Raw genomic sequence first — 27,500 nt, forward strand, 5'->3', positions numbered from 1 at the left:
ACTACGAGACCGTCTGTTACTAGCATCCCTTCCCGTAGGTTGTGTGTAACTAGGCTTATACCCTGTCTGTGACTGTAAATTATCATGCCTGTCTGTCTGCTATCACCACCCCATCCACGACTAGGGTGTGAGTAACTAGCCTATCTGCTTACACTCTGTCTGCGAATAGTCTGTATGCTATTATTCCATCTCCTACTAGCCCTTCTGTTACTAGCCTGTCTGTCTGTTGCTAGCACCTCTCCCGTAACTAGATCCTACTGTGCTGCGGATGACTGACGAATGTTAGGCATCATTCTCTCGAAACACAAACATTCCACACAAGAACTGATTCATCTCTTGACCGGGACTATAATCATATATTGCGCGCATATTATAATTTATGTGCGCCGTATGTGATTATGTAATCCCAGGAGGGACTGATCCGGGTGAGGGTGGAATTGTTATATCACTTTACCGATATGTAAGCCAGTGACTCTGATTACTTGTATTTTTGTAATTCAAGTATTGTATATATTTTAACTGTTATACCTAACTCTTGTATGTGAACTGTGAGGCCACACAGGGATTTATCCAGATAGGGGCGAGGATGACCTAAATTACATCATACCTTTGAGATATAGTTTTTGTCTCATTAAACGTGTCAAAGAAAAAAAATCACATGTTACTACCCTGTTTGCGACTAGTCTGTGTGCTATTATTCCACCCATTACTAGCCTTTCTGCTACTAGTGCGTCTGATATTTGGCCGTCAGTTACTAGCCTGTCTAATCTTACCTCGTCACTAGTCTGTCTGCCATTACTCTGCTTGAGTGAGTTGAAAACTAATGCTTGAAAAATTGGCGAGAGAGAGAGAGGGGGGGAAAGGGGGAGAGAGTGAGGAAGGGGAGAAAAGAGGAAGAAAGAAAGTGAGGGAAAACGGATAGAAAGAGGGAAAGAGGAGAGAGAGAGAGAAAGGAGGAAGGGGGTAAGAGGGATGAGGGTAACGGAAGAGAAGAAAGGGAGTGAGTAAGAGAAAGAGGAGAGAGCGGGAGAAGGGGAAGTGAGAGAGAGGGAAAGAGGAGAGGAAGAAATTGTTGAACAGCAAGAAGGGAGAGAGAGAAGACGCAAACGGAAAGATCAAAGAAAGAAGTAAGGAAAGAAAAAAGAAAGAGATAATACAGAAAAGGAAAGAGAGGAACGAATTCTTTTTTTTTTAATCTAAAATGGAGACAAAAGACAAAATGTAGCGACTAAGTATAAAGAAGAGAACAAGTTTTAAAAAATAACACAAGAAAAAATAAGGAAAAAATGGAAATAAAAGAAAGCGCTCTCCCACAACCCCCTACCCCCTTCACCTCCACCCAAAAAAAAAGGGGTGGGATGTAAACAAAAGATAAAAAAATATATATCCAGAAATAAATAACAAAAGAAAAACAGAACTAAAAGAAAACCCAACCCCACCCCGCAAAAAAGGGAGATAGAAAAAAAAAAAAAAAAAAAAAAAAAAAAAAAAAAAGGAAGATAGACAAAAAAAATAATAATAATAAAAAAAAAAAAAAATAAAATAAAAATAAAATCCACGAGGAAATCGACAAGCAACCGAACCGAATATTCGACTCGGGGAAAAAAGAAGGAAAAATTAACACCCGCTGTCAGGGTGGATGTCAAGCCGAGTTTTATCTAATGAAAAATTCATAGAAGTTCGAGGTGGAGGAAGGATGGAGGAGGGAAACGTGGAGATGGAGGGAGGGAAGGAGGGTAATGGGGAAGGAAGAGATGGAGAGAGCGGTGAAGTGGTGGAGGGAGGGTGGAAGGAGGGTGAAAGGGTGGAGGGAGGATGGAGAGAGGGTGTAATGGTGGAGGGAGGGTGGAAGGAATGTGAAATGGTGGAGGGAAGGTGAAAGGAGGGGTGAGAGGAGGGAGGATAGAAGGAGGATGAAATGGGAGGGTGGAAGGAGGGGTGAGTGGTGTAGGAGGACAAAATGACGGATTGGGATGGAGATGAAAAGGGTGAAGGAGGGATGACGGGGGAGGGAGGAGTAACGGAGAGTTGGGGTGAAAGGGGTTTGGTGGAGGAAGGTGGAGGGACGAATGGGAGGTGGAAGGGAGAGTGAATGCAGAGATGGATGAGGAGAGAGAGTAGAGGGAGGATAAACAGAGAATGAAGAGAAGGTAGAGATAAAAGAGGTGGTAGAGAAGAAGTCGAAGGGGAAAATTCGAGAGGGAAAAGTGGTGGAGAGAAGAAGGAGATGGAAGGAAGAGAAATTAGTGAAGAGAGTGTGATGGAAGGAAGGGTAAATGGAGAAAAACTGATAATGGAGGGAGGAAGAAGAGAGAGAAACAAGAGAAGATAAGAGATATACGAAGGTATATATATATATATATATATATATATATATATATATATATATATATATATATATATATATTATATATATATATATATATGTATATGTGTATATGTGTATATGTATATATATATATATATATATATATATATATATATATATATATATATATATATATGTATGTATATATATATATATATATATATATATATATATATATATATATATATATATATATATATGTATATATATGTATATATAAATGTAAATGTATATATAAATGTAAATGTATATATAAATGTAAATGTATATATATATGTAAATGTATATATAAATGTAAATGTATATATAAATGTAAATGTATATATAAATGTAAATATATATATAAATGTAAATGTATATATATGTATATATAAATGTACATGTACATATAAATGTAAATGTAGATATAAATGTAACTATATATATCTATGTAAATGTATATATAAATGTAAATCTATATATAAATGTAAAGGTATGTATAAATGTAAATGTATATATAAATGTAAATGTATATATAAATGTAAATGTATATATAAAATGTAAATGTATATATAAATGTAAATATATATATAAATGTAAATGTATATATAAATGTAAATATATATATAAATGTAAAATGTATATATAAATATAAATGTATATATATATGTAAATGTATATATAAATGTAAATGTATATATAAATGTAAATGTATATATAAATATATATGTATATATAAATGTAAATGTATATATAAATGTAAATGTATATATAAATGTAAATGTATATATAAATGTAAATGTATATATAAATGTAAATGTATATATAAATGTAAATGTATATATAAATGTAAATGTATATATAAATGTAAATGTATATATAAATGTAAATGTATATATAAATGTAAATGTATATATAAATGTAAATGTAAATGTAAATGTAAATGTAAATGTAAATGCATATGTATATGTAAGTATATACATATATATATATATATATATATATATATATATATATATATATATATATATATATATATATATATATATATATATATATATATATATATATATATATATATATATATATATATATATATATATATATGTATGTATGTATGTATGTATGTATGTATGTATGTATGTATGTATGTATGTATGTATGTATGTATGTATGTATGTATATGTATGTGTGTATATATATATATATATATATATATATATATATATATATATATATATATATATATATATGTACCTTCGTATATCTCTTTATCTTCTCTTGTTTCTCTCTCTTCTTCCTCCCCTAAGGACATCGATGGAGGAAAGTGGAGGGAGAAACACGGAGAAGACAGCGGAGGAAGGGACACCGATGAAGGGCAGTGGAGGGAAAGACATGTCGGTGAAGGGAAAGACACATTGGTGGAGGATAGTGGAGGGAGGGACGTCTAAAGGAGGGTAGTGGAGGGAAAGACACGGTGGTGGAGGGAGACACATTGATGGAGGGTAGTAGAGGAAGAGACGTCCAAAGGAGGGGAGCAACGCCGACGAAGGGTAAATGGAGGGAGCATACAGGGTGGCGAGAGATGAATAGGTTAAAATGACGCTTTTGATGGACCCGGTAACACCACTCGCAGCGTGGAGTGGTTCAGAACCCAAAATTTTTGCCGAATGTTTATGCAGACTGAATAAACACAAAGTGGTAATTATCCTCGCACATGTGGACTGTGTTTGTGAAGTAGATTAGTTTTTTTTTCGGAATATTCAAATTGGTTGTTGAGGATTAATCTACCAAACGTTTTTTCTACCCATGATATGAGTGTTTGCTTGTGTGCTTGTTTGTTTTTTTTGTGTGTGTTATTTGGTGTAGTTGGTGGGTACGTGTGTGTTTGCGTTGGTGTGTGTGTGTGTGAGCGCGCTTGTGTGCGTGTGTGAGTATCAGTGTGCGTGTGTTTCATCGAGCCATGCATGCGTACCTCCATAATGCAATTTACCCACACATTGCCATGCACACATTCCACACACAGGCACACACACCGGGCAAAAAAATCCCTCCTAACAAATCAATAAGTTCGAAAACCCTACACGAACCCCACTGACAATCACCCTTACGAACACACGAACGCAACAAAGAATAACAACCCCCGCCCCTTCCCCATCTCCACCCTCACCCCTAACCCCACCCCCCACCCCTCACCCAAAGCCCTCTTGCTTATTTACATCTTCGCTTCAGCCTCTCACGAATCGTAAAAGTTTACCATCTCTCAAAACTTACTCATTTACAAGGTTGTTTTATGAGGAGGGTTTTCCCGCTTGGACCGCGGGGGAAGCCTTTCGCCGGGGGGTGGGGAGAGAGGAAGGGGGGGAAGAGGAGGAAGGGGAGGAGGGGGAGGAGGGGGAGGAGGAGGAGGAGGAGGAGGAGGAGGAGGAGGGGGGAGGGAGGGAGGGAGGGAAGGAGGGAGGGAGTGGGAGAAGGAGGGGAAGGGGGAGGAGGAGGAAAGGGGTGAGGGGAAGGAGTAGGAGGATGAGGATGAAGTGGGGGATGAGGAGGAGTGTGGGAGAAAGAAAAGAGATAAAATACAAAACTTATTTATCAATTTTCCTTCATCAGGTATTGTGCATATATTATCATCTTCCTTTTATCTTTCATTTTTCATCAATTGTTCTTAATCGCAAATCATTCAGTAGTTATTAATCTACAGTTACGTTTCACCAATTATTATCATTCCTTAATCATTCTTCCTTCCTCTATGCATTGTAATTATCATTCATTAAGTCTTCTGCAATCTTTTCTTCTTCTTCTTTACTTGTTTTCCATTTTTCTCCCCTTTTCATTCTCTTCCTTATCTCTATTCATCCTCCTCTTCGATTTCTCACCCTTCTTTTACTCCTTATCTTTCTTTCTCCTCCATTTCCTTATATAATTTTTCTCCTAATCTTCCTCCTCCTATTTCCTTCCTCTTCCTCTTCTTCCTTCACCTCCCCCCCTTTCCTTCTTTCACCTCCCATAATCTATTTTTTTCTCTCTGTCTCTTTTCACGGACCAGTAATCTTTACCTGTCTTATTTCTCGCTTCTGTTATCCCTGATTTAATTCAATTAACCTAGGAAACATATAAAAGTGTGTTTCTTGACCTCCCGTGACCTCTTCCGAGTATACCTGTCAATCACTCCTCTACCTGACCCAAGTTCACCTACCTGTCACCTGCAGTCTGACCTGCGCTTTATCTTTCTGGAGAATCATAATATATACGTACACATGCATACATACATGCATACATACATACATACACACTATACATATTCATGTATGTGTGTACGCGTGTGTGTGTGTGTGTGTGTGTGTGTGTGTGTGTGTGTGTGTGTGTGTGTGTGTGTGTGTGTGTGTGTGTGTGTGTGTGTGTGTGTGTGTGTGTGTGTGTGTACATACGTTTGTGTCTGCATATTAATGTCTGAGAGAGAGAGAGAGAGAGAGAGAGAGAGAGAGAGAGAGAGAGAGAGAGAGAGAGAGAGAGAGAGAGAGAGAGAGAGAGAGAGACAGACAGATAGACAAATAAATATATAGAGACAGATAAATAAACATAAAACGATATATTCTCCCTTTCTCTCTCTCTCTCTCTCCCAACCTAGGTCATAAATCATCCACAACTATCATCATTTCTCACCCACCTGCTTCCAAAAAAATAACAAAGCAAAATAAAACAGTCACAATGAATTAACGACGAGTCCGGCGAGGACTGAAAACAGGGACATCAGGGAAATCAATCAACAATTACGATCAAAATCATCTTGATTACCGCCAATGACTTTGCTGGAGGAATGGTGCCGTGAATCGACAAATACCTCAGGACTCTTGTTTGTCTCTGTCTGTCTGGCTGTGTGTGTACGTGTGTGTGTGTGTGTGTGTGTGTGTGTGTGTGTGTGTGTGTGTGTGTGTGTGTGTGTGTGTGTGTGTGTGTGTGTGTGTGTGTGTGTGTGTGTGTGTGTGTGTGTGTGTGTGTGTGTGTGTGTGCGTGGGTGCGTGCGTGCTTGCGTGTATGGCTGTACACTCATGCGTACATCCTTACATGCGTGTGAGTGCAAGCAGGCAAGCAGGCAGCCCATACCGCAGGCCCGCAAGCGCCATCAGCGGCAAGGCAGCCAGCGACCCTCGCCCGGCGACCCAGGGGCAGGAACCCGGCCCGGTGCGCGAGGGAGCTCCGTGGGAAAGGGAACGCGTCGCCGACAAGTTTCTGTGCAATACGAGCTGTGGAGGGAGGCGCGGGGTGGGGGTGGGGGTGGGGGGGTAAGATGTGTTACGTGTGTCTTTTGTGTGCTTGTGTTGTTCGTTCTTTATTTGATTTCTCCGTTTGTTTGTTTTGTTCGTTCTTTCTTTGATTTCTCCGTTTGTTTGTTTTGTTCGTTCTTTCTTTGGTTTTTCCATTTTTTTCTTTTCTTTGTATTTTGTTGTGTGTCTGACAATCTGTTGGCTGGCTGACTCTCTTCCTCTTTCTCTCCCCCTCCCTTTCTCTCTTCTTCAATTTATTTATTTATCTCCTCTCTCTCCCTCCCTCATTTTGTGCATATCAGTATAAATACATGATTACATCATCTAAATCATACATTCTTGCAATATTCATTTTTCTTTCGCCCTCATTGTTTTCAAGCTCCATTTTCCTTGCAAACTTAAGCCATTATTAAGTAATGCATAAATTATGCAAATAATTTTTCCCGGTCACCGCATGCATGTGGTTTATCTATCAATGCGAGTTTTTATAACCTACTGATCTATTTATTTTCTTATTTGATTTTATTGTTTATTCTTTTGTTTATTGTTCACGTTCACTTGGTTGTTTAGATCTTTCTTGTTTTGTGCATATGCTTTGTTCATGCTTATTTTTACTCTTATAGGCTGTTTTATTGTTTTTATTTCTATTCTTCGGCTTCTTTCATTTTTTTCTTCCTCTATTTCTTCCCTTCTATTTCTTTTTCTTCTTTCATTTCTTTTTTTCTTTTTTCTTCTTTTTGTTCAATTTCTCTTTTTGTTCTATTTCTTCCTCTTGTTCTATTTCTTCTTTTTTCTTCCCCTCTCCTCCTTGGCAACCCTTTCACCCCCCCCCCCCGCCCCCATCCCCATCCCTCCCTCATAACAAAGATGAAGTCTGCAGGTGTAAGGAACGTGAAGCATCTCTCAAGACCGAGGCAGCATCTGGACCAGCTGTGCGGCCAACCTGTTCCACACCTGCCCCAGCTGCTGTCGGACAGACTCCTGTACTACCCTACTCCTCCCTCATTCTCCTCCCTCCCTAGGACATCCCTCTCACCCGCTCCCTCCCTCCTTCTCCCCTAGGCCACTCCTCTCCCCGGTCCCTCCTCCTTCTCCCCTAGGCCACTCCTCTCCCCGCTCCCTCCCTCCTTCTCCCCTAGGCCACTCCTCTCCCCGGTCCCTCCTTCTCCCCCAGGACATCCCTATCCCCGCTTTTCCCTTCTCCCTCCCCCCCTCCCCCTAGGCCACTCTTCCCCCCACTCCCAGTCCCTTCTCCCTCCTCCCCTAGCCCCCCCCGCTCTACCTTCTCCCCCAGGACATCCTTCTCCCCGCTCCCCCAACACCGGTGTCCTCCCTACCCCCTCTTGCGCGTCACCCCACCAGATCTCACCTGCCCTGTATATCTCCCCCTCCTCCTCATCTCCGTTGGGTACTCCCTCCCCCACTAAGATCACCCATGTCTCTGTCTTCTACTTTTTCCCTGCACAATTTTGCTATACACCCCCCCCCCCCCACCCAGCCTCTCACTCGCTCTCCCCGCATCCACTCCACTCTCGTATTTCCTCTCCCCCACATAACTACTATTCCCACAACCTCCTCTCCCCTCTCGCACACAGGAATCTCTCTCCTCCCACCTACACTTCTCCCCTCATATTTCCTCTTCCTTATAACCACTCCCACACCCCTACAGACCTCCTCTCTCCCCTCACACTCCTTCACTCCCCACTTCATCTTCCTTCCCCCCCCCCCAAGCTTCCCTCCTCAATCCCCCTTCTCTTCTACCCAGACATTTCCTCTACACCTCTCCCCTAATTTCCTCTCTCCTCAACACCCTTTTCTCATCCCCAACCCCTCTCCCCTCACACCCCTTCCCTCTCCACACCTCATACACCTTCTCTCTCCCTACACACGTCTCCCTTCAATCCCCTTCTCTCCCACCCACACACCCGCTCATACTCCCTCTCTCTCCTCACACCTCTCCCTTCCTATCCCCACCCCCCCCCACACCTCTCCCCGCCTACCCCCCCCCCCCCACTACCTGAACACCCTTATCTCGGCTGAATCTCGAGACGCCCGCTGTAGATGTTCTCAACGCGAGGAAAAGCCGAGATTTATGCCCGTAACGGAAACGTTGGGTTTGCAGGGCCATATTTTAGATCGACAGTCTATGGCTGTTCATAAGTATGTCAGGCGAATATTATGTAGTATATATGTTTATGTGGCTTGATATTTGTGTCTAGATACATCTTTACATATATATGCGTGTGCATATAGTATAAGGATATGTTTAGTCTACAAAGTACACTTATACACACACACATACACAATCACACGCGCGCAAGCGCGACAGTCACAAACACAAAAGCACACTCATAGCATATATAGATAGATATAGCTATATCGATTGATATATACTGATATAAATACAAACTAATAAGCGAATAAATACATTTCTTAGTGTTACTATGTGTATATACATATGTTTCTATATAAATATGTGTGTGTGTGTGTGTGTGTGTGTGTGTGTGTGTGTGTGTGTGTGTGTGTGTGTGTGTGTGTGTGTGTGTGTGTGTGTGTGTGTGTGTGTGTGTGTATGTGTGTGTGTGTGTATGTGTATGTGTGTGTGTGTGTGTGTGTGTGTGTGTGTGTGTGTGTGTGTGTGTGTGTGTGTGTGTGTGTGTGTGTGTGTGTGTGTGTGTGTGTGTGTGTGTGTGTGTGCGCGCGTATGTGTTATTGTGTGTTTATGTGTGTGCGCGTTTTCATCAGTAATTACGTCCCCATATACAGCCAGACTGCCAGTTACAGACACACTGACAGACAGCAACGTTCACGGCCACAGACGCCCCCCGCAGAGAGGCTGGATATTACCACGGAGCCGCAGAGAGAGCCGGAGAGAGGCGATAATAAGGTAAGTCTCGACAGCTGTGACGCGACCGAAGGGGGAGGGGGGAGGGAAGAGCCAAGGAGGGGTGTGGTTGGAAAAAAGAAAGGGAATAATATAATTTTGCAAAATATATATATAGATATAAATACACAGACAAATAGATGAATCTAGATCATACATATACACACATAAATATACATATCTACACACAGATACATATACATATCTACACACACACACACACACGCACACACACATACAAACGCACACAAACACACACACACACATAAGCCCAGTCGTACCGATAAAAAAAAAATCTTTAACTTTCTGGAATTCAAAATTCAGATTTCTCCTGACGGGATATTTTTTCTTTCTTTCTTTCTTCACGGTCGTCTTCCTATTCTTCTTATTCTTGTTATGAAGAGCAATTATAGGAACAAGGCCGTGAGGGAAAAAAAATCCGTTCAGAAGAAATCTAAATTTAGAATTTCAGAAAGTTAATGGTGTCAGGTGGATGTGTGTGTGTGTGTGTGTGTGTGTGTGTGTGTGTGTGTGTGTGTGTGTGTGTGTGTGTGTGTGTGTGTGTGTGTGTGTGTGTGTGTGTGTGTGTGTGTGTGTTTGTGTGTGTGTGTGTGTGTGTGTGTGTGTGTGTGTGTGTGTGTGTGTGTGTGTGTGTGTGTGTGTGTGTGTGTGTGTGTGTGTGTGTGTGTTTAGGTTTCTTATATTTACTTCTCATTCGTTTTCTCTTAATAACTCACTCATTCTCACTCTCTCTCTCTCTCCCTTTCCTTATGCATTTTCCTTCTTTCTCCCTACCTTCCTCACTCCAACTTCCTCTCCCGTTTCTTTCTTCCCTCTCTCCTCGTTATTTCAACCTCTGTTTCCTATCCTACCTTCCCTCCCTCCTTTCCTCCTTCTCTCCCCAACTTCTCTCCATCTTTCTCGCCCACTTGCCCTCATCTTTTCTCCCTCCCTGTCACTCTTTCACCATCTCTTTCTCCCTCATTCCTCCCTTTATCCTGCCTCACCCATTTTCTCTCCGTCTCCCTGTTATCTTCTTATCTCTCTTTACCTCTCATGTTTCTGTCTCTTTCTCTCTCCTCCTTCCTTCCTTCCCTCCCTTTCTCCCTGTCATCCCTTTTTCCCTCCTTCCCTCCTCGTCATCCTCTCTCTCTCTCATCCTCCCTCTCTCCCTATCGCCCCACTTTCCTTCTGTCTCTCCTTCTCTCTTCCCACTTCTGATTTCACCCTCCTACCATCCCCCTTTCTCTCTCCCTCCCTCGCCCTTACACTTCCCCTCTCTATCCCCTACCCCTCTCCCTCCTTACACTCTCCATCCTTCCTCTCCCTCCTTACACTCTCTCTCCCCTCTCCCTCTTCCTCCCTCTCTCCTTACCTCTCCCTCCTATCTTCCCCTCTTCCCCTCCCCTTCCCTCCTATACCCCCTCTCCCTCCCTCCTTACCCTCTCACCTCCCCCCACCCTCCCCCTTTTCCTTCCTTCCTTCCCTCTCTTCCCTCGAGAGTCTTGGCCACGCCCACCTCCAAAGGATTCAAGCGAGGGGCGTCTTGAGGGAGGTTCTGGCTGTCCATCAAACTTGTTTACCTTTGAACTCCCTCCTCCACCTCCCCCCTTTCCCCCCTCCCACGTCTCTTTGCTATCTCCCTTTCTTATTTCTCTCTTTCTATATTTTCTCCCTTTTTTCTTCTTGTTTGCTCTTTGTTTCTTTCTTTTTCTTTTCCATTCTTCCTTCTTTCTTCTCTCTTTTTTGTCCTTCTCGTTATTTTTTCTTTCTGTATCTTTTCCTTTTCTTCCACCTTTCTTTCTATTTGCTCTTTACTTTCTCGTTTATTATCTTTTGCCTTTCTCCTTCTCGTCTTTTATTTCTTTTTCCTTTTTCCCTCTTTCTCTTATTCTTTTTGTCTTTCTCCCCTCTTTCTCCTTTTCTCTCCCATGTCTTATTCTCCCTTTCTTTCTTCCTTCTTTCGTCTTAATCTTTATTCCTGTCTCCTTGTCCTACTCTTCTTCTCTTTTCTTATTTTCTTCACCTCCTTTTTTCCTCCTGCTCCATTTTTCCCTTTTCATTTTTTTATAAATCTATGTACCGGTCTGTCTGCTTATCTCTCTCTTTTTCTTTCTTCTATCTCATCTCTTTTTTTCTCTCTGCTGCTTATTTCTCATATTCTATGAATATTCATTGCTCCTATTATAAGTTTTATCATCTGCTTCACCTTCATTATTCTTAATCTTTTATCATCACTTATTAACATTGTCGTCGTCAACGTCATTATCATTGTCATCATCTCCTTATCTCTCTCCCACCCTTTCTTTCTATCTCTCTTCCTCCTTTCTTCTCCTTTTCCTTTTCATTCCCTTTCCCCACTCTTTCGCCTCCACCCTTCACTCTATCCTTACTTTTCTCCCTCCTTTACTCTATCTCCTCCCCTCATCGCCCTCTCCCTTCTCCCTTCTTATCTTTCTCCTTTTCCCTCTTCACCTTCACCCTTCCCCTCTCATTTTCCCTTCCTTCCTGCTTTCCCTACTCCACCCATCTCTCCCTCTCACCTCTCTTCTTTCTTCTCTCTCTGCCTCTTACCTCCCTCGCTTAATATCCTCCATACTTCCCTTTCCTCCCCATCCCTCACCCCTATCTCCCCTCCCCTCCTTCACCCTATCTACCTTCACCACCGTGTCTCCCCCTTCCTCCTCTCTTCCTCACCCTCACCTTATTCCCCCTCCCTCCCTCCCTCCCATTCTCACCTTATCTCCCTCCCCCCTCTCCTCCCTCACCATATCTCCCTTCACCAACCTCTCCCCACCCATACCCTATCTCCCTCCCCCCCCATCACCCCTCTCCTTCCTCTCCCTTCTTCTCGCATGCTGGAGGAAGTTTCACCAGCTCCCTTTCCTCGGCTCAATGGCCAACCTACCCCAGGGGCGCATCGCTCACTCACTCCCCTGGGTTCTGCTTTCTCACAAACCGACCCTTCCCTTGGCTCACTTACTTCCAGGAAGCTAGCCAAGAGCAATGTAACTTCTTGACTTTTTCGTCATTGCTATTATCATTATCGACATTATTGTTGGTTTTATCAACATTATTGTTATTTTCAATATTATTGTTATCATCAACATTATTGTTATTATTATCTTGATTATCATTACCATTAATACTTATTAATGATAATCAAATTATTACATCATTATTGTTGCTATTATGATTATTATCTATCATTATTGCTGTTATCATTACTATTACATTATCACTATCATTACTATTATCAATATCATCATTACCATTATCATTATCATAAACATTGTTGCTGTTATTGATATAATTGATCTTGTTGCCATTACCTTTGTTTACAACCTTGTGACTAATATAATTATCGCCATTATCATCATTATTCTCCTTTTAGTAATACCATTATCATTATTGTGATTATAACTAATATAATGATGATTAATACTATTACTATTATCAGGATTATCATTGTTATCACTACCATCATTATTGCTATTAGCATCATTTATATCATCATTATCCTCATCTTCATTATCTTTAGCCTTTCTCCCCCTCCCCTATCTTCTCTCTTTCTCTCTCTCGCTCTCTCTCTCTCGTCAGTCACACGCTCCATTTACCTTCAATATCGCTATTTTTCCTCCTTCCTTCCCTTCCCTTTAACAATCCTCATATCTTATCTTATCTCTTTTTCTTTTTTCGCTTTTGTCATGTGATTTTTTGTTTGTTTGTTTTACGAATTCTTAGTTATCATCTGATCCACTTCATCTCTTTCTTGGTAGCTTTAAATTTTTCTTTTTCGTTCTTTCTTTCTCTCCCTTTCCCATCTTTTCTTTATTTCCGCTTTCCTTCCATCCTTCCTTTCTTGCTCTCTGTCTCTCTCTCACTCTCTTTCTCATTTTCGTCTAGTTTTTTTCTCAATTTTCCCTCCTTTTTTCTTCCCTTCTTTCTCCTTTTTCTTCTCCCCATTCTTGTTCCTCCTCCTCATCTTCCTCTTCCTCCTCCCCTCCCTTCTTCTTTTCCCATTCTTATTCTTCCTATTCTTTTTTCCTACTGCCATTCTTATTCTTCCTCTTCCTCTTACTATTCTTCCCCCTTCTCCTCACCTTCTTCTTCTTCTTCCTCTTCCTCTTCGTCTTCCTCTCTCTCTCTCTCGGGAAAAGGGGAATCAAACGTAAACCGATAATCCCTTCTGTCTCTCTCTGTCTCTCTGTCTCTGTCTCTGTCTCTGTCTCTGTCTCTGTCTCTGTCTCTCTCTCTCTCTCTCTCTCTCTCGGGAAAAGGGGAATCAAACTTAAACCGATAATCCTTTGGAAATTATTCAGAAACGTAAACATTTTCCCCTCTTCATAACACATGTCCTCCTCCTTCCTCTTCCTCCCTTCGTGTTTTCCCCCTGTTTCTGGTATCATTTGTTTTCCTCTTTATTGTTTTCTTTCTCTCTCTCAAATCTCTCTTTTTCTTTCTCTGTGTTCGGTCTACTTTTTCTTTCTCTTTCTCTGTCTTCGGTCTTCTTTCTTTTTCTCTTTCTCTCTCTCTCTCTCTCTCTCTCTCTCTCTCTCTCTCTCTCTCTCTCTCTCTCTCTCTCTCTCTCTCTCTCTCTCTCTCTCTCTCTCTCTCTCTTAAACCACTTCTAAACATAGGTACTCCTCCCTCCTCCTTCATTCCCCTTAACCACCCTTCTCCGGTGCCCCCTCCACCGCTACCCCTTAACCTCTCCTTACCCCCACCTCAACCCCCCAAACCCCAACTCCTCCAGGGTGCGAGAGTGATAAGTTATCAGCCAGGGATGCCATCAGGTAACATCATGAGAGAGAGAGAGAGAGAGAAAGAAGAGAAGAAGAAAGAAGAAAGAAAGAAGAAGAAGAAAGAAAGAAAAGAAGAAGAAAGAAAAGAGAAGGAGGGAGAAGAGGAAGGAGGGAGAGAGGGAGAGGGAGAGGAGAGAGAGAGAGAGAGAGAGAGAGAGAGAGAGAGAGAGAGAGAGAGAGAGAGAGAGAGAGAGAGAGATAAACGAACACTTCAGCTAAGGTCGAAAATCCCTAGCGAGAGGTATGGGTCCACAGCTATTATGGCTTCGTTTGCCTTGGAGCTGTACAGATGACAGGCATGATACAGTGCTATACAATGCTAAGAAATCGAGTGACAGTGACTTAGGGGGGGAAGGGGAAAGAAGAGGGGAGGGGGACAATGGTATAGGGGGAGAGGCAAGGGAAGCAGGAGAGAGAGGGGAAGCAAGGCGGCCGGGGGTAGGAAGAGGATGTGAGAGGAAATTTGAAGAAAAAAATAAAATAAATAAAAAAAATACATATATATATATATATATATTATATATTATATATATATACAATATATATATATACATTCTATTTATGTATATATATATATATATATATATATATATATATATATATATATGTATATATATATACATATATATCTTATATATATTTACGCACACGCACACGCACGCACACACACACACACACACACACACACACACACACACACACACACACACACACACACACACACACACATATATATATATATATATATATATATATATATATATACATATATATACATAAATATCTATATATATCCATATCCATTTAAACATATATGTGTCAATAGATAGATAAATAGACAGATAATAAACACACAAATTAAACTGAATAATTAATATATCACACATCTCTATATATCTATCTACCCCTGTATATCTTCTGGAAATAAAGAAGGAGAGGAGGGGAACACTGAAAAAATAAATAAATAAAAATAAAAATAAAACAAAAGGAAGCAAGGGAAACTACAATTAAAAGCAGAAAACGAAAATGAGAGAGCAGAAGAAATGTATAACAAGGCGGATAGAGGAAGAAATGGAAAAAGGAATAAAAGAATAAATAAAACAAAGAAGGGTAGGAAGAAAGGGCTCAGTAAGGCATAGTAACGTAACGAGACATGAAGAGGAACAGAAGCGAAAAGACCTAACAATATATACATATATATGGGTATATATTTCTTTCTCTCTGTCTTACCCTGTCATTTCTCCCTTTTTCATTCTCTATCTCTCTATCCCTCTATCCTTCTCTCTACCTCTCTCTCTCTATTCTTCTCTCTACCTCTCTCTCTCTATCCTTCTCTCTACCTCTCTCTCTCTCCATCCTTCTCTCTCTCTATCCTTCTCTCCCTCCTCTCTCTCTATCTTTCTCTCCCTCCTCTCTCTCTATCCTTCTCTTTCCCTCTCTCTCTCTACCCTTCTCCCTCCCTCTCTCTCTCTACCCTTCTCCCTCCCTCTCCTTCTCTTCCCCTCCCACCTCTCCCTCTCTCCTGCTCTCAACTCTCCCTCTCTCCCCTCTCAACTCTCCCTCTCTCTCGCCTCTCTTAAACTCAACCATATGGCAGACAGAGAGAGAGAAATAGAAAAAAATAAAATAAAATCAATCAATCAAATAAAATAACACGCGGCAGGAAACGAGATAAAACACACGGCTCCCGACTGCACAAACGTTTTGATTGGTACGTTTGAACGTTTTCCTCTATTGGACGAGGGAGAGGGACGGCCGAGCAGATTGATAGATAGAGTGAAAGGAACGTTACTAACTAGCAAAGAGGAGGGAGAGGCTTTCTTTTGGTGGACCTTGTGGTGTGTTTGTGTCAGTGTGTTTGTTTTTGTTTGTCTATTTTTGCTAGTGTTTGTTTATTTGTTTTTGGTTATGTTAATTTTTTGCTTGTGTCTGTTTATTGTTTGTGGTTATGTTTGTTTTTGCTTGTCTTTGTGTTTGTTTGTCTGTGTTTTCTTATGTTTGTGTTTGCTTTCTTTTTTTGTGTATTTGCTTGTGTTTGTTCTCTTGTTTGTTTGCTTGTGTGTTTTCTTGTTTGTTTCTGTGACCGTGTATATGAGTTGTGACTAAAAGAAAAATAGGTTAAACGAAGAACTGAACATACATTGTGGATGAACAAATAGACGAGAAGATATAGAGATACCTGACGAAAATAATAATCGCAAGTAAAACATTTTGAGTTTTTCATTTTATTCCCATATTTTTTTCCCAGTTAGTTGTAAAAATATAACGCCAAAACATCCGTTGCACATCCTAGGCCTGCTTGTTAAAATTGCGCGAGGCTCAATTAATATTCATCTCTACGTACATGCATATACACAGAGAGAAATACATATCTGTCTATCTATCTGATAGATATGCATTTATCTCTTTTCTATCCGGTAGATATGCATGTCTAGACTGATCGATATGCATTTATTTCTGTGTATATGTGTCCGTAGAGATGAATATTCATTGGGTAGGGCCGCGCACAATTCTAACAAACCGGATGTTTACCTTACCTTACCTAACCTAACCTAACCAAACCCTACCTTACCTTAACTTACCTGACCTAACCTTACCCTACATTACCTAGACTTACCTAACCTTACTTTACCTAACCTAACCTAAACCTTCACTACGAAAGAATGAACTCAAGAGCAAATTATTCCTGTATTCCTGGAACCAAAATACTCAATTAAGAACCTGAGTAGCTTCTCAGGCTTCTGACGGAATGCGACAGCGTGCGTGATGTGATAAAAACCCGTGATATGCAGCAACGTCAGCAAGTGTCAGCAAGTGTCAGCAGCCAAGGGGGGCGTGTGGGGTTCGGTGAAAAGCTATTGGCCGCTGACCAGGCGTGGCGCGTCAGTGCTTTATCGAGGAACTTCCACCTGCTTGTCATCCCTTCCCCCACCCCCTCCCTGCTGCTGCACCTCCTCCCCTATCCTTTCCCCTTCCCCCTACTTCCACTGCGGGTCCTCCCTAGCTCTCCCTGCTGTTCCCCTATCTCTTCATCTCCCTTCTTGTCCTATCCGACCATATCAACCTCCCCGTCAATGTCAGTATTGTTAACGTCTCGGCCACCCTGCCTAACACTGCCGCCCCACAGCCCGATGCCCCAGCTGGACGATCCAACTCCTCTGCACAATCACGTAATGGCTCCCTTTATGTATTTTGTGGGGCTGCGCTACCTCCAAGTTTGAGTCTGAGGTGGCGGGTCTCAGATTCAAACTCGGCCTCATTTTACGCGAGGCCAGAAAGGAAACACGCGAACGAGGTTTTTCTCTCACTCCCCTTTCCATTAACGGTCATTTGCACACTATTAGCAAGCGTTAATTGCCTATTCGTTTCTAAAACTTGGGGACTAACACTTTACCTGTAAAAGTGCCGTCAAATATTGAATCGTTAAATGATATTTCATGAGAAAAAACTTCCGTCTTTGCCAAAAGCAATGGCCAAGAATGTATGTATATAATAAAAATATATAAATATACATAGATATATATACATATACATATATATACACATTGTGTGTTATATCTAAACATGTATAGGCCTTCAAGGCAGCCAAGAGCTCTCAGTAGGCTCAGTCAGTATACTTGTAACATTTGTTTACGAAGCGCTATGTTGTACATACCCTTCTGTAATTTCTATTGTAATTTGATTGCAAATCTTATACCATATTTTCTAAAAGTATTGAAATCTGAATAAAAAAAAAATGCTCTTCCTGTCAGAATCCCTCTCCCTCTCCCTCTGCTCTCACTCTTCCTGCTGTTCTGTTCTCCCTCCCCGCTTCCTCTCCTGTCTTCCTACGTACTAGATAACTGTCCTCCTGCTTCGATCCCTTTCCAAGATGTGCACTATTTATTTATTTGTTTATTTATCTATTTTTCATTTATCTACTCATTGTTTTCTATATTCATATTTATCTTTTAATATTCACTTTCTAAGCTTTTTATTTATCTTTTTTTTACCTCTGTTTTGGAGTGTTGATGAATCGATGAAAAAAATTTACAAGCATATGCCGCAAGTTTAGATTCTCAGGGATTCCTTAGGATTGCTGTTGTTCTACAGTCAAAGCTTGCCCTTCCGCGTCCGGCGAAGAAAAGGCCTTTCTATTAGGTCGGTAATTTCAAAATGGAATTCCAATTTACAATAGTCTGCCCTGCGAAATTTTGCGTTTTCTTTGATAGTCTACCCTACGAATGTTTCCGTTTTCTTTGACTTCTGACACGTGGTTCTCCTCTACACTGAACAAACAAGCCGCGGAATTTAATCCATTATTCAGCAAAGACTGGCGTTTGCAGGGTGTTCAAAATCAAATTTATATCCTCATTAAAGCTCGGGAAAGAATTTAAATGAATGTTATTAAAATGATGCACACTTTTTGTGTTAAGAAATCTGAGAAAGTTTGATGTAAAGTTAGATGTTGATAGTGGTGGTGATGGTGGTGGTGGTGGTGATGATGATGATGATGATGATTGATGATGATGATGATGATGATGATGATGATGATGGTGGTGGTGGTGATGATGATGATGGTGATTGAGTTGAGGAGGAGGTGGATGATGATGAAGATATATCATAACATTATATAATATAACAACATAATTTAATATAATATATCATAACAAGATGATGTAATCAAAACAATAACTGATGAAAGTGAGGATGATGATTATAGTTATAATAATAAAAATATTAATAACAGAAGTCACATGATGATGATGACAAAAATAATAATAACAATGATAGTAATTGTTCTTCTTATTATTATAACGATAGTGAAAATGTTAGCAAAAATAACAGTGATGATGATAATAATAATAATAGTAATCATAACAGCAATAATGATAAGTATCATCATAACGACAACAACATTAACAAAAATAAATAAATAATATCACCAATAATGACAACAAAGCTAATCAAAACAACAATAATCGTAATAATAAAAACAACAACAATGTCAGCATTGACAATTCTAATAAAAATGATAATAACAACAAAAAACATGATAATGATAACAAATAAGCACAGCGCTCTTATGGTTACGATAAACAGAACCAGCATAAATCTCTAACTTTATTTTTGCCTTACACGAAACAAGGGAAATCCCACTAAACGATGTCTCTCCGTGGCTCCGTGACTTCCGTGACATGAGAATATGGTAACAGACAAAGATAAAATCTCGCTAATTTGCATACGCCTAGTCTCCATGACTGTCTTTTTGGTTGTTGGATATTCCTTTCTCTCTCTCTCTTTCTTTCTTTCTTTCGTTTTTACTTTACCTTTCTTTCTCTCTCTCTCTCTCTCTCTCGCTCTCGCTCTCTTTCTTTCTTTCGTTTTTACTTTCTCTCTCTCTCGCTCTCTTCTTTCTTCTCTCACTCTCTTCGGTTCTTTCTTTTCTTTCATACTTCATTTTCCTTTCTCTCTCTCTCGCTCTCTCTTTCTTTCTCTTTCACTCTCTCTCGCTCTTTCTTTCTTTCTTTCTCTTTCTCTCTCTCTCTTACTCTCCTTCTCTCTCACTCTTTGTTTCTTTCTCTTTCTCTCTCTCTCTCTCTCGCTCTCTTTTTTCTTTCCCTTTCTCTCTCACTCTTACTCTTACTCTCTCTCTCTCCCTTTATTTCTCCTTCGAAAATATATTTAGGATAATGTTTTGTATATCGCATATTACCTGACCTAGCTGACACGAATACAGAAATCCTTGTGTACAGACGCACCACATCGACACTTGGTAAAAAAAATACAGCGTTTGATTAATTAAAACAAAACTCATACATATTACAAGAGTATTAGCAAAGTCCGTTTTCCCGACAATGCCAAAACGCACTTTGAAATTTAAAACGACCGACAACAAGTTATGACAGCACGGCAGAATCGGTAACAAAGTTGCTTTTGTTGTTTTCACGTCCGAATATCAATTTATATTCTAATTCGATCATTACCTTATTTACATGTTTCCTTTGCTGTTGGTTTGTACGCACGCCACTGTGATGTATGTGTGGGTCTTCCACTCCCATTTTCTTCGAATAAGATATTTAATGTTTACTTTTTTCTGTTCAATTTCGGTAGGTGTTACACATGTTTGATGCTGTCTCTAATGGAACTCTAATATTTCCAACAAGCCAACAAAAACAATTTCTGTTCAATATATATATATATATATATATATATATATATATATATATATATATATATATATATATATATAAAGAAAACTTAACCGTCTTCCTTTTGAGTGTGAATGGGGCTTTTTTCTCAAACCTTCCGTGCGCAATATTCGACGTCCAAACACAGCCCATAGGATTCTGACAACAGATCAGAAGTCAGCCAGCATCCAGCTTTTGCCCTTTCACTACCTCGGAGCAAAGGGAAAAGTTAAGAATGCTGGAAACCCGGTATCTTCTTTTTCAAGAGATGCAAGAGAGAGAGAGAAAGAGAGGGAGGGAGGGAGAGAGGGAGAGAGGGAGAGAGGGAGAGAGGGAGAGAGAGAGAGAGAGAGGGAGAGGGAGAGGGAGAGGGAGAGGGAGAGGAAGAGAGAGAGAGAGAGAGAGAGAGAGAGAGAGAGAGAGAAGAGAGAAGAGGAGAGAGAGAGAGAAAGAGAGAGAGAGAGAGAGAGAAGGAAAGAGGAGGAGAGGAAGGGAGAGGAGAGGAAGAAGAGGAGAGGGGGAGAGGGAGAGAGGAAGAGGAAGAGAGAGAGAGAGAGAGAGAGAGAGAGAGAGAGAGAGAGAGAGAGAAGAGAGAGAGAGAGAGAGAGAAGAGAGAGAGAGAGAGAGAGAGAGAGAGAGAGAGAGAGAGAGAGAGAGAGAGAGAGAGAGAGAGAGAGAGAGAGAGAGAGAAACATATTAGCACACATGCAGATAGACTGTAAGAAAGAGAAAAGAGGCAGAAACAAACACAGACACAATAAGACAGAGGGAAAGAAAGGCAAACAGACTGACAGACACAAAAGAGACAGCAAGAGAGGAAAGAAACAGACACAGACAGAAGGCAAGAGAGAGGAGAGATACACAGACACACACAGACAGACAAGCAGCGAGAGAATCAACCAGACAGAGAGCAAAGGATGAGGCATAAAATCCTCCTCACACAAGGTATCCAAAAATCCTTTGCTGCGCCGACGAGGGGTGGAAAGTTTGAGAAAAATTTCCAGCCGGAGATGGATTAAGGGGGAGGCGCAGGAGGAGGAGGAGGGGGAGGAGGAGGAGGAGGAGGAGAAGAAGAGGAGGAAGAGGAGAAGAAGAAGAAGAAGAAGAAGAGGAAGATGAGGTGATGGTGGAGGTGGGGGGAGGAAGGGAGGAAGAGGAAGAGGAGGAGGTGATGGTGGTGAGGTGGGGGAGGAAGGGGAGCAACAGGAAGAGGAAGAGGAGGAGGTGGAGGACGAGGAGAAGCAATAGGAGGAGGGAGGGGAGGTGGAAGAAGAGGAAGAGGAAGAGGAGGGGGAAAACAGGGAAGAGGAGGAGGAGGACAGGGAAGATGAGGAGGTAGAGGACAAGGAGAAGATGGATTAAAGAGGAGTCGCAGTTGGAGGAGGGGAGGGAGGCGAAGAATGAAAAAGAGGCGGTGGAGTAAGTGATAGTAAAGGATGGGGAGGAGGAAAGATAGTAAAGGAAGAGGGGAAGGAAGAGAGAGTGGAGGTGAAGGGGAAGGTGGCTGGTCGGGCTTCCTGGCTTTTGAAAGAGAGTAAAAACCTTTCTGACGATTTTCTTGTCCATTTTCCAGCCCCTTCTCTGAATGTCTGAGTGACCCCTCCGTCTCCCAATCCCATTTTCTTCGAATAGTTCATAGCGTGCCTGGTGTTCGGGTCCGCAATTCTATTATATATATACATACATACATATATATATATATATATATATATATATATATATATATATACATATGAATATATGATATATATACATATATATATATATATATATATATATATATATATATATATATATATATATATATATATATACATATGAATATATGATATATATACATATATATATATACATATGAATATATATATATATACATATATATATATATATATATATATACACATATGAATATATGATATATATACATATAAATACATATGTACATTTGTATACATTCTTTTTTTTTCCTTTTTTTTAGGGGGGGCGTGTTTTTTTCTCCAAGTCGAATTCTTATAACTGAACTCTAATGACTTTTTTTTATGAAAATGTATTGTAAGTGTTCCTGATAAAATCTGCCTAGCATTTCTGATTTTAAGTCCCACTTCAAGTGGCACTCCAAGCACAGCCTAAAATACCACTCATTTCCTAACTCCAAGTCTCACTTCCAGCCCATCTCCAAATTTCAGTCCAGGTTTCATTAAAAGTGCAGAAACACGTCCTACTCGAAGTCACACTCCAAGTAAATCCTCAATTCCCACTTCAACGTTCGGGTGCATCCTTAAAAAGTCTTAAAATGTCTTAAATAACTTTTGGGGAAAATTTAGGGCCTTAAAAAGTCTTTAAAACGGATTTTTTTTTCTGTCGTAGGTCTTGAAATGTCTTAGATTTCCCCAAGACATATCTTTGTTCACTCACTTGCGGATCTCTACGCGGCTTAATCGGAAATCATTTGTCAACATTAGACCTTGACCTTTGCTGATCGACGCAAAGGTCAATATATATATATATATATATATATATATATATATATATATATATATATATATATATATATATATGGCAAGCATTCTTTTCGAGAGGTGTAAAAATCATGTCGGGGTGATTTTCTTTTTTTATCTTAAGTCAATTGATTTGAATCTTTAGGTCTTAAAAAGGTCTTACATTTCATCAGCTTATACTTTCAATTCAAGTCCCACTTCCAGTCCCACTCCAAGTACTACTTCAAGTCACAGTAAAATACTCACTCCAAGTTTCGCCGAAAGTCCCACTCTAATACGCACTCCAAGTTCTTTCCAAAGTCCCACTCTAAATCCTACCTCAAGTCCCACAAAAATACTAAAAAGTTTCGCCGAAAAGTCCCACTCTAAGACCCACTTCAAGTCCTAATCCAAGTCCCACTCCCAAGTTTTACCCAAGGTCCCACACCTCAAGTCCCACTCCAAGACTTACTCCAAATTCCCCCAAAAGACCTACTCGAAATCCCACGTCAACCTCGACACACACGACCCTCGACACTCGACGCCAAAACCCCAATACCGTCCTTCCTCCTCGCTAGACCCCCCCCCCCCCTTCGATTCCCAATCCCCTCCCCCCTCCTCCCCTACCATCAAAGATTCTTCGCATTCCACTTCCCGGAAGCAACTGCAAGCGTGTTGTTCTTGCATGCTATCGGAACAGCATCAAATTTCTCTCCCTGTCGTTGCGTCTGTCTGAACGAGATTCCTCTTTGAGCCTCTCGTATCGATTGCCTTGATTTGAATACTAATGAAGCCAGTCGGAAGCCTCCGCGACATTGAAAAGAAAGATGCTTACTTGCTCCGGAGGAATAAACTCATTGTGCAAATGAAGCTGGAGTGATGACTAACGCATGACGTTCCAAGGGATAGTCCAGTTTTGCATTTAGAGTGAAAATGGTAATGTGGTTTCTGGGTGTATCTGATACACTTACTTCGCTTTATCAATTCGAGTTCTATTTAGTTTTCTACTCTATTAACTAACCTATTTTATTGATCTACTTCATACCATCAGCGTATATCAGAAGAAAGATGAGGTACGGAGTGAGAAACACAGGGATACAATTCATCGGCGCCTGTGATATCGAAGTTAACCCCTAAAAATAACGCTCATCAAAGAAAACGGACGACATGGAAGGTGTATGGGATGAAATGTCGATGGGTGACTAAGCCCTTTGACCGCCGTTCTTTGAAGGAGCTTATAATCACATACAGTGACACACTACAGTCTTTCACAATCACTATATGTTGTCAATAACTGCTCTTCTCTGACCACCGAAAGCCCTTCTAGCAAAAAATGTGATTAACTTGAATTTCATCGAATTTTCATGCCAATTCATTTGACGACGAGAAATAACAAATTTGTAGGAGTTTACGTCCCTGTTCATTTCAGGACATATTACCTACGCCTTATAAGCAAGATTTCGTGAATAATGATCTGTGTTGTTTTGAAACTTTTGTTTTTGGGTAATAATTATTGGTTTAAGAATAAGTCGCTTCGAACAACAAAAATGCAATAGGCATAATATGCACTCGGTCACTGCAGCATGTACATCTCATGCACAAAGCATCACCAACATCAATTTAATCATCATTTAATCCTTCTTATTATAATGACCATATTTTTTTTAATCATCAATACTGACGTCAGATATTGTCATGAAATAGCGATAATGGCTAGAACACGTTATCATAATAATTAAGTTATGATAAAAATAGACGAAAACGCTAACCTAAACAAAATATTGCACAAAATAACGTAAAACAAATAAAGAAAAGGGTGAATGAGCGAGACACAACTGTTAAAATGCGTTCAAAACCGTGAAATTTTGGCTTCACTTCACGACGAGGAACATGAGTGTTCGAACCAATTTAAAATTCATCTTTGTTTTCTTTCCTGTCTATTTGTATTTCAATGTTCTCATTGCTCTCTCTCTCTCTCTCTCATTTTCTAACCGGTATATGTAGTCAGTCATGCAGTCAGTCTCTCTCTCTCTCTTTCTAACTGGTATATGTAGTCTCTCTCTCTCTCTTTGTCTCTCCTTTTCTAACTGGTATATGCACACACACACACTCTCTCTCTCTTTCTCTCTCTCTCTCTCTCACACACACACACACACACACATTTCTATTTCCCCCCTGGTTTACCAAGCATAATTATATTCGACAACCATTTAATCTTTCCATAACCTGTGACCCCAACATTTTTATGTTTAAATCGCCTTTAACCACTCTCACTAATGAAGGAATCTTCGCCTACTTACCGAGATAACATTCACTCCTGGATACGAGAGGGGTAAATGCTTCTATAAAAAAAAATGAAAAAGGACATAAAACAAAATGAAATAACACTCACCTTTTTGCGTTGGTATGAAATAAACGGGAACTAAATAAAGCTTAAAAAGAAATACAAAGCAACAAATAAAAGAAGAAAAAGACAAGCAAAACATAAGAGTAAAGGGAATAGGAAATGAGAGAAAATACCAAAGAGAAATAACACTCACCTAACTGCGATGATGTGGTCTATCCCATCAAAGTCGTCCATAAGACCCGGAGGACAATTGGAAATAATGTCTAAATTCTGCTTCGGTTTCGCGGCCTTATCGCCCTTAGGAAGCCCAGAGATCAGGTCGTTCTGAAGTTGGCATTTTTCAGTCTTCAGGGACTTGGCGTCTTTTAGCGAAGTTATCCCTGCCGGCGAGGCCTTCGTGAATAGAAAACGGGCCGACGCGCTGTCTCCCCTAAAGGAAAATAACAGTTGGGTGTTATTTATAGGGGTAATTGAAGTATTTCATTCATTATCAAGAAATGATAGTTATATTAATTTAGCGAAGAAATGGTCTCTTTTATTGTCTCGTAGATAATGTGAATAGACTTACCGTATTAACTTTATTTCAAGTTGCAATTCAATTTACACTAAAATAAAAAAAATATAAAAAAACATGGTCCTTTGATACACACACACACACAAACACACACATATATATGTATCAAAAGCAAAAACAATAATAACAGCACCATTAACAATAACAACAACGACAATGACTACTACATCGATAAATATAACAATAACAATGACAGTGACAAAGATAAAGATGATAGCAATAATGATAATGGTAATAACAATCATAACAACAATAATAGTGATGATGATAATAATAATAATAAAAACTGCAATGCTAATAGTAGTAATGATAACATTAATAATGAGATTAATGACAATGATAGTAATAATGCTGATGATGATGATAATGATGATGATAATAATAACAATAATAATAATAAAAAAATAATAATGACAATAACAACAATAATAACAATGATGGTGATAAAAACAACAGCAATCATAACAATAATGATAATAATACTAAAGCTTTGGAATTCTAGCGAATAGGGCTCTTGAATTCCAGTCCTATTGCTTTTGTCAGTTTATCGTGCTTCGAAGTGCCCCCCCCCCCCTTCGTGCAAGAAGGGCCAGGAGGAACAGCCACCTGCAGCGCGGAATTTTAAACTTGGAATAACTTAAAAACAGCCACTGTGACATTTGGATTTGATTAACACACGATATTAACGCATGATATGGCAAGATTTGGGAAGTAAGAGGGAGTTGGAGAGAAAGGAAGGAATAAGGAGAGACAATGAATAAAATTGGGGAAGAGGGAGAGACGAATAAAAGAATTGGAGAAGAGGGAGTTGGAGAGAATGGAAGGAAGAGGGAGAGACAAAGAATAGAATTGGGGAAGAGGGAGTGGGAGAGAATGGAAGGAAGAGGGAGAGACAAAGAATAGAATTGGGGAAGAGGGAGTGGGAGAGAATGGAAGGAAGAGGGAGAGACAAAGAGTAGAATTGGGGAGGAGGGAGTTGGAGAGAATGGAAGGAAAGGAGAGAGACGAAGAACAGAATTGGGGAAGAGGAAGTTGGAGAGAATGGAAGAAAAGAGAAAGGGAAGAATAGCGGCAAGTGAAGAAATAGAGGAATAAGGTTAGAAAGAATGGGTGGGGGAGAGGGTGAGGATGAATGATTTTGGAGAGGATGAAAGATATTGAAGGAATGGGGAAGGAAGAAAACATAAAGAAGGGAAAAAAGAGGAAAGAAGAAGGATAATCTTCGGGAAAAGTGGAAAAGAAGAAAAGGTGGGGAAGGCCAAGATCCAAAGAGGGGTATAGAGAAGATGGAAGACTTAAAGGAAAGAGAAAAAGACAGAATGATGAAGAAAAAAGAGACAAAAACGAACAGAAAAAAAAGAAAGAAAAAAACGAGGGAAAGAGAAAGACAGGAAGAATAAGAAAAGAGGGTCGAGTGAGGAAAAAACAAACAAAAAAAAGAACAAAAAATAAAGAATCAGAATCAGGAGAACGAAGAGAGAGAGAGAGAGAGAGAGAGAGAGAGAGAGAGAGAGAGAGAGAGAGAGAGAGAGAGAGAGAGAGAGAGAGAGAGAGAAAGAAAATGAAAGAAGAAAACGAAAAGAGAGAGAGAGAGAGAGAGAGAGAGAGAGAGAGAGAGAGAGAGAGAGAGA

General features: G+C 40.1%; 1 protein-coding gene across 2 annotated transcripts in view; it reads right to left on the minus strand.

The window, feature by feature from the left end:
- Positions 1 to 27,500, minus strand: part of LOC113814831 (uncharacterized) — a 240,418-nt gene that overhangs the window by 129,237 nt on the left and 83,681 nt on the right. For both annotated transcript variants that reach the window (XM_070143886.1, XM_070143885.1), the window contains exon 3: positions 25,489 to 25,725. In XM_070143886.1, the coding sequence (XP_069999987.1) occupies positions 25,489 to 25,725 (237 nt within the window). The remainder of the gene's footprint in view (positions 1 to 25,488; positions 25,726 to 27,500) is intronic.

Source organism: Penaeus vannamei, chromosome 31 (genome assembly GCF_042767895.1).
Source record: "Penaeus vannamei isolate JL-2024 chromosome 31, ASM4276789v1, whole genome shotgun sequence".
NCBI classification, from domain to species: domain Eukaryota; kingdom Metazoa; phylum Arthropoda; class Malacostraca; order Decapoda; family Penaeidae; genus Penaeus; species Penaeus vannamei.